This window comes from Tupaia chinensis, unplaced genomic scaffold, assembly GCF_000334495.1.
Source record: "Tupaia chinensis unplaced genomic scaffold, TupChi_1.0 Scaffold146584_1, whole genome shotgun sequence".
Taxonomy (NCBI): Eukaryota; Metazoa; Chordata; class Mammalia; order Scandentia; family Tupaiidae; genus Tupaia; species Tupaia belangeri.
In genome coordinates, this window is record NW_006206439.1 from 757,311 (window position 1) to 765,342 (window position 8,032).

The following is an 8,032-nucleotide window of genomic DNA, read 5'->3' on the forward strand; positions in this document are numbered from 1 at the left end:
CTCTTGGAAGAAAGAAATGAACTTAAAAATGTGTACTTTTCAAAGTGAGTGGCTCAGATTCCAAGCCACTAATTCAGATAACGAGAAGATGGCTCCAAAACAGCAGTGGAGAAGGAATTGAGAAATACAGGAACTGGCGGCATCATGGTCGAGAGATGAGCCCGCGCCATGAGCCATCAGTACAGATGCTGCTGCTCGGATCCCGCGGCAGAGAGGCCCGGCTCCCGTGGAAACAGGGCTGACAACTGGCGTGCTCGGCCCTGCATCTTCAGGGTGGCTGGGGCCTAGAGCATACCTGTCCCCATTTACTCAGCTCGGAGGTGCATGTGCACATGCCAGCTTCAACCCCATCTGGCTAGACCTACAAAGAAACAGGAATGGGGAGGACTCTGCCTATAGAAAACAGTTCTAAGGGGGCCTTTGTTCATCTCTCCCCCTTTAAATTTGCCATAGGGTGTATGAGTGAGCAAGCGAGCGAGTGAGCGTGAGAAAGCACCCCGAGGGGAGATGGCCATGACACAATCCCTTCTCCATTCTCCTCTCCATAGTTCGGGCATGTGCACACATGTGCCCGGAGTGTTTTTTCAACTTGCTGGATCTGGAACTCAAACTGTGCAACTGGTCAAGGGGGATCCAACCACTTTCACTACCATGCCACTGGCTAACCCATTTCTAATCATATATTAAAAAAAATAAATAAACCAGGAAACAAAAAAAACCACAATGACTTTTCTGAAGTGACACACAAGGACCCCACTTTGCAAACATGACCTAAGGAACTACACAAGTCATCTTTTTGCGAACAACTATAAAACATATTTTATTTTTTAAAAAAGAATGATTTAATTTTATTTATTATTATCTTTTTATTTGCTATAGGGCATGTACACTGACCAGAGAGAGACAAAGATAGAGGGAAAGTGAGAAAGCAAGCTGCCAGGTCTAGGATTGGAACCACAGTTGGCTATGTGGGAATTTAGTGCCTTAACCACCTCCTGGTCTCCAAAATGTATTTTATTTATAAAGAGATTTTTGCTATAGGGAGTGTATGCTCGCTGGAGAGTCAGAGAGACAGAAAGCAAGAAATCACCCCCCAGGGGAAATGGCCATGCCCCAATACCTACTCCTCCATTCTCTTCTTGGGAATTTGGGCACACATGCATATGTGCTCCATGTGAGTTTTAAGCCACTGGGTGCAGGACTTGAACTGTGGTCAACTACATGAGAGTCCAGTGGCATAAACATTAGGTCATCTGCTGGTCCCACACCTGGAACATATATATTCAATGCTTTTGGGAAGCTTGTCATTCAAAGTAATGGCTCCAGTTAACTCACTTTAAGCAGCGACTAATCTTGTATGCAAATAACCTTTTCCCAATTTAATAGTTTTATCATTTTGTGGCTTTGTGTGTCCGGATAAACTGCCTTAATTTTGAGTGATCATCGTCATCCTCACCTTGGATATTAACGGTAATAATAATGACAACAACGATGATGCCACTTCCCAAAGTTAAAGGTCAAGCCCCTCGGGACTGGACCTCCGGTGGTTGTCCAGTCGGTGAAGAAAGCCTTGTGGACGGGAAGAACACTTGCAAAGAACTCTGATTCCTCTGGTGGTTTTACAAATCAGATCCTACATTTCAAATGAAAACTTGTTAAGGTCAAAATAATAAAACCTCAAATTCCCTTGCCTGGGGCCAGACCTTGAGGTCAACAGGAAAATAAATACCACTAGAGGCCTAGGCAGACCTCAGGGCTGGCGCTTCTCCACACCCTTAGGGAGGCCCGAGGAGTTCCTGGAGCCATCCCAGGCTCCCTCCCTGAGGGAGGCTGTGGCTGGTTTTGGGGACTGACACGCTGTGTTTCAAGCTCCAGCGGCAGCTGGGGCCCCATCTTGCTTCCAGGTCAGCGTCACTGTCGGCTTTTGGCTGCACCTGGGGTTTCTGCTGGCTCCTTCTGAAAGGGCACTCGGAGATCTTCAAGGCGCCACGTCACAGTCCACAGCTTTCAACTCTCTTGCTTGGAGCTTCACTGGCCTGGCTGGCTTATGAGGGCATCAGTCAATGGGACAGGTCCCTTGGCAAAGGGTCACCACTATCATGGAGGGAGATGCAGAAAACCAGGCTGCAGAGCTGCACACAGTTAAAGGAAGTGCAAGTGACCGCAGTGCAAGCAGCAGCTGTCAGGGTGAAGGTGAGGGAGACGTCAGACTGGCTCCCCGCCATCGGCCCCACCATCAGGGCTCTGCTGACAGTGGCCAGGGTAGCACTGACAGCGCCATTTGTCAGATGAAGAGGTTAGGCCAGTACCAGAATCCCAGTCCCTCCAACCTGACCTGGGAGCCCAGGCCAGCAAGGTACCTGCTGTGACACGAGGCTTCCAGCCTCCCTCTGGAATCAGAGTGGCCAGCAGTGCTGTCATCCAGGCCTGTCCCTCCTCTATACTGTCCTTTATGAAGGGAGAGACACATAAGGAAGCACAATTTATGGACACAATGTGTCTCAAAGCAGGGCCCCAGAGCTGGCACGGTGCGTCCCAGATGCGTGGGGGCTGTGACACAGACAGACAAAATGGCAAAACGTCCACTGCTATGGAATTAAACATAGCAAAACCGCTATTATTGGTGGTGAGGCAGGGGAGAGGGATCCTAAAAATATAGTTAAGGTAAAATGCCAAAACCGAATCACAAGATGCCTAAGTTTTAAGATGGAGACGCAACGGCTCAGCTGTTTGCTCAGGAGAGACGGCATGCAATAGCTTAATGATTAATCGAGGCAGCAAGACCTGGAACACAAAGGCTTTTTGCCCATGCCACACCACATTCTGGGAAGATGACAATGGTTTTATGGCCCAAAGCTTCTAAACAATCTCCTGACCTTCATACCCACTCCAAAATGAAGAGGAATAGCCACATCTATCTAGCATGTGAGCCCTCACCACAAGGGGAAGGCCTGGCAAGAGAACAAGCCTGGACAGTGCCCCTCCTAACCAAGATGAAAACTCTCTGCCTCAGTACCTCCTGGGCAACCCATTTTCCAAAACCACTCCTTGCTTAGGAGCTCAGCTCTCCCTTCCTTCTCCAATAAACTCTGCTTTGCTATCCCCTCTTTGTGTCTGCATCTCTAATTCTTTGTGAGCTGTGGAGAAGAACCTGTGTCCGGCCACATCACCAGGCCTTTAAAAATATCCACAGAATAACTTTTCTATAGATATTCATTCCCACATTGATGGGTTTATACAGAGGAACACATTTAGTCTTTCCAAAGGAAAATAAATAGACGCTCTGTAGCTAATGTGTAGTTCTATCTATTTTTTTTTTTAATTGCTAGAGGGTGAGTGTGTGAGCGAGAGAGAGAGAGAGAGAATCCTCCCAATGGGGTGTGGTCATACTGCAATCCGTGTTCCTCCACTTCTCCCTCTGTTGGGATTTGGGGCGTACATGCACGTGTGCCTGGTGTATTTTTTTTATTTTTTAATGATTTATTTATTTATTTATTTCAATTTATTTATTTGCATTCATTCACTGTACATCATTACAGCATACAAAACGAGATTTTCCATCCAGAGTACACTGTATATTGTCTCAATCAAGCACATCAACAAACATGTTATTGTCAGCAAATGATCTTCCATTTCTTGTTTCCTGTATGTTTTGCTCCCCCCCCCCATCCTTGATTCCCTATCTCTTACCCTCTGTCATCTCCCACTCTCCTCCCACACTGTCTCTGGTATCTATGTTTGCTTTCTATACTGTTTCCCCACCCACATTTTATTGAATCACCAAAGACCCTAATCAATCCAAATACCCTCCTAGCAAACACAGGGGACACACACATTTCCATGAGCACAAGTCTAACTTTACGCAGCCTATAAAGTAGCACCTAGCTGGGGCTACATATCCTATTGCAGTCATTGAATATATATATATTTTTTTTTCCTGAAACTTTTTTTTTGTAACTCAATTTACATTCCTTCCCTAAGCATCATCACAGCACACAAAATGCGATCTCCCATCCAGGACACACTGCATATGCCTGGTGTATTTATCAAGCCACCAGAGCTGGATTCATAATTCAGGTGGCCACATAGACTCTGGCTCCCCAGGCACAGTGCTCAACTACCATGCTACAGGGCCTGCCTCTTTTGCTCTATTGGGTTGTTGAAAAGCCATGATGCATTTTTGCATAGATAAATATGTCATGACTTTTCTGACAACCCAATACCTTCATATGCAATTATTTTTACAGCATCCGGTTAGACGTGGTCTTCCTGAATTCAGCAGAGGTTATCTTAAAATAAATCATAGCAAATCTGTATGATTCTCCAAGGGTCACCGATGATCTGACTGAGGTACTTTAAGGACCACGTATGATGAACTTATAATAGCAAAGTGACCGGAGTTTCGAAAATTGTACTTCTCGGGAACAAGGTGCAAACTAGGGCTCAAGGCCAAACTCAACTTCTGCCTTTTTTTTTTTTTTTTTTTTGGTAAATAAAGTTTTATTGGAACAGAGCCATGTACATTGAGGACAGAAGTTTGACTGTTTTTTCCTAGTTCCAAAATTCTTTCCAGAGGGCCTGGAGGGAGCCACGCCCACGAACATTAACAGACCGTTTTGACCCAGGACTCTTGCTACCTCCTGTCCCTGGCATAGGATCTGTGTGATGTATACTAAGCCTCCTTCTCTCTGCTAAACTACACTCCTTTCTGATTTCAGCAACCTTTCTTTTTCCGTCACCAACCTAAAAATCTGTAAACCCACTGTAACCTACCAGCCCCCACTTCCACCATGTCCCACCTCTTTGGGCCAGACCAGTGGAAAAACTCTTCACTAAATTCCAAACTCTGTCTCTCATTCTCAACATCAAAATAAAGGAACCCTTGTACCAGATCACCCCGAGAAAGGCATGTTTTGCCTCCTCTCCGGGCCTAGGTCACTTGAATTTATGCTTAGAAATAAACTGCATTTTTATTTGCGCAGAGTTGGTTATTTTTGCCGATACCATTCATTCTTTAGATAATTGAGCAGTTGGAAGAGGCTGTATGTTTTAGAAAGCCTAAAATATTTTCTACTGGCCCTTCATAGAAAAGGTTTGCCAACCCTTCATCTAAAATGCAGTCCCCAGACCAGCAGTGCTGGTATCATCCATGAATAGGAATTTAACAGAACTGCAGAACCTTAGACTCTACCTCTCAGGAATTTGTAATTTTTTAAAAATTTATTTAATTTTCAATTTATTCATTCATTTTATTTTCATTTGACGAGAGAGAGAGAGAGAGAGAGAGAGAGAGAGAGAGAGAGAGAGAAAGAGAGCGAGCTCCCAGGTCCAGGATTTGAACTGTGGTCAGCCATGTGGGAGTGCTCAGTGCCTTAACCACCACACCACCTGCTGGTCCCCAGGAATTTGTATTTTAAGAAGGTTTCCAGGTGATTCTGATGAAAACTGAAGGTGAGAAACTTAAATGTGCAAATGAAATACTTGGGAGCTAGTTAAAAAGAAGATGCTAATTCAGTACGTCTTCACCACAAGATTCTGCATTTTTTTTCCCCTTCCCTTCTTTTTCTTTTCTTTTTAATTGCCAGAGGGTGCATGTACTTGCCAGAGAGGGAGGGAGAGGGAGAAAGCCCCCCAGTGGGGAGTGGTAACACTGTAATCACTTCTCCTCCACCTCTCTATTCTGTCTGCATTTTGAGCACATTCACAGGAACACCTGGCGTGTTTTTCAAGTTGTCAGGGCTTCGATCTGAACCAGGGTTGGCCATGTGGGAGCTAGCTCCCTTCATCACTAGGCTACGGGGTAGCCCAAGATTCCCCATTTCTAACAAACTCCCAGGTGACAGTGGTCCTGCTGGTTCTCGGACCACACTTGGTATAGCTAGCGACTGGCGCTTTCCCCTGGTACTGTCTATAGCAGCAGGATTACCAATGGCCAGACAAGTGTTTTATTTATTTTCAAATTGTTTTATTTAACTGTTATTTTTTATTATTATTAGTAGTAGTATTTTTAAATTGATTCGAGAGAAACAGGAAACAGGGAGAGAGAGAGAAAGTGAGAAAGCAAGTCGCCAGGTCTGGGACTTGAACTGTGGTTGATCACATGGAAGTCCAGCGCTCTTAACCACCACATCACCTGGCAGTTCCCAGACAAGTTTCTGAAGGGGCAGCCAGGGTGTTATGAGAAAACCAATTCAAACCTTTCTTTTTTTTTTTTTTTTTCTTCTTTTTGAGTCATTTTTGCTATAGGGCGCATGTACTCACCAGAGAGACAAAGAAACAGAAAGTGAGAAATCATCCCCCAGGGGGGATGACCACACCGCAATCCCTTCTCCTCCATTCTCCTCTTGGGATTTTGGGCACGCACGCACATGTGCCCGACGTGAGTTTTAAGCCATCGGGTCTGAGACTTGAACCACGGTTGACTACGTGGAAGTCTAGCGACGTAACCACTACGCCATCTGCTGGTCTCGACTCACATCTTTTAACATGATCCTCAAGAGCGAATGCAGTTCCTTAGGACTTACCTTCTTTAATATCTCTGTGTTCAGCAGCAGGTAAATGTCTATAGTGCGACTTTCTTCTTTAGCAAGAGCACTAAGGTTACAGTGCATGGTTAGGCAAGAAACTCCTGGTTTTTCACAATCCTGAGAAGCAAACAGCAGCGAATTATCAAACGGTATGAAGAACAAAGACAAGTACACTGCAATTGATAGAGCGGTGGGTTCCAGGTGGAAATTCGTCGGAAGGTGCAATCATTCGTTCTCACCACCAGAGGGTATAAGAAGGATTTCCCACCAGGTGGGCACCAGCCCGTCCTCCCAGTCAAACTGGGAGCTCACTGGCTTTTCCCAATGAAAAACTCGATTTCACAAGGAGAAATCATTGTTTAGGAAAATAAGCACCTTTGCACAGTCTGAAAGTATTCTTACAAGTTCTGGACACAAGAGTGATTTCCTACATTACGTCATTTCTGCCTGTACAGTGGGAAATGCATTGCCATGCCTGAGTTGTAGACAGGGCAAATCAGATGGCTACAAAGTCATGTGACTCTTGCCCAAGAAAACACAGAAGCTACTACTAGAAATGTACATTTTAAACGGAAATGATAAAAAAGGAATTTTTCTCTTTTGTCTTGTAAGAGCCATGATGTTTCGTGTGGAGGGTAAAATTCTCAAGGAGACATTTAGTCTTACCCAAGGAACGACTAAGTATCACTACATCTAACAACCCCAAGGGCTCTAAACGAGCGATGTACTGGAGCCTGCAGGTGGCGTGGTGGTTAAGGTGCTGGACTCCCACATGGCCGACCACAGTCCTGAACCTGGTGGCTTGAAAATCACGCCAGGCATGTGTGTGTGTGCATGCCCGAAATCCCAGGAGAGAAGGGAGAAGGGTTGTGGCATGGCCATCCCTCCAAGGGGTGACTTCTCATTTTCCCTCTCACTGGCTCTCCCATGAGTGCATATGTCCTATGGCCAAAAACAAAACCTAGAAAAGGAAAAAAGAAAAAAAGAGAGAAGTATCTTCACTATGTAGTTTAAAAAAGAAAATTCTAACCTTTCGAGTAGCAGTCACACCTTTCTACAGGAGAAAAGAGCGAGGAAGGAAATGATAAATATGAATGCGAGGGGCCTCGGCTAGAATTAGGGGCTAAAGAACAGAGAAACTGGAAAAGAGGCTTTGGGAAGCATTACAATTCCACCTTCAGCCCTGCACATGAAAAAGAAATTGAGGTTAAAAAAAAAAAAAAAAAAAAAAAAGAAAGAAATTGGGGTAGAACTTATAAAGAGAAAAAAATCTTTTCAGAAAACTTTTTGTGAGGCCAGCAGATGACGTGTAGGATGGGGGTGCTGGACTCCCACGTGGCTGGCTGTGGTTAGATTTCTGGACCTAGTAGCTTGCTTTCTCCTTTTCTCTCTCTCACTCTCTCTCACTCTGTTCCTCTCTGGTCAAATGAAAATAAATAGATAAATAAAGTTAAATAAAATAATTCTTTGAAAAGTCCACTTTGGGCTAGAAGACATATAAAGAA

General features: G+C 44.7%; 1 protein-coding gene across 1 annotated transcript in view; it reads right to left on the reverse strand.

Annotated features, from left to right (window-relative positions):
• Positions 1 to 8,032, reverse strand: part of ITGA9 (integrin subunit alpha 9) — a 172,601-nt gene that overhangs the window by 27,567 nt on the left and 137,002 nt on the right. Inside the window, exon 11 of the mRNA XM_014584346.2 lies at positions 6,525 to 6,644. Coding sequence (XP_014439832.1) covers positions 6,525 to 6,644 — 120 coding nt within the window. The remainder of the gene's footprint in view (positions 1 to 6,524; positions 6,645 to 8,032) is intronic.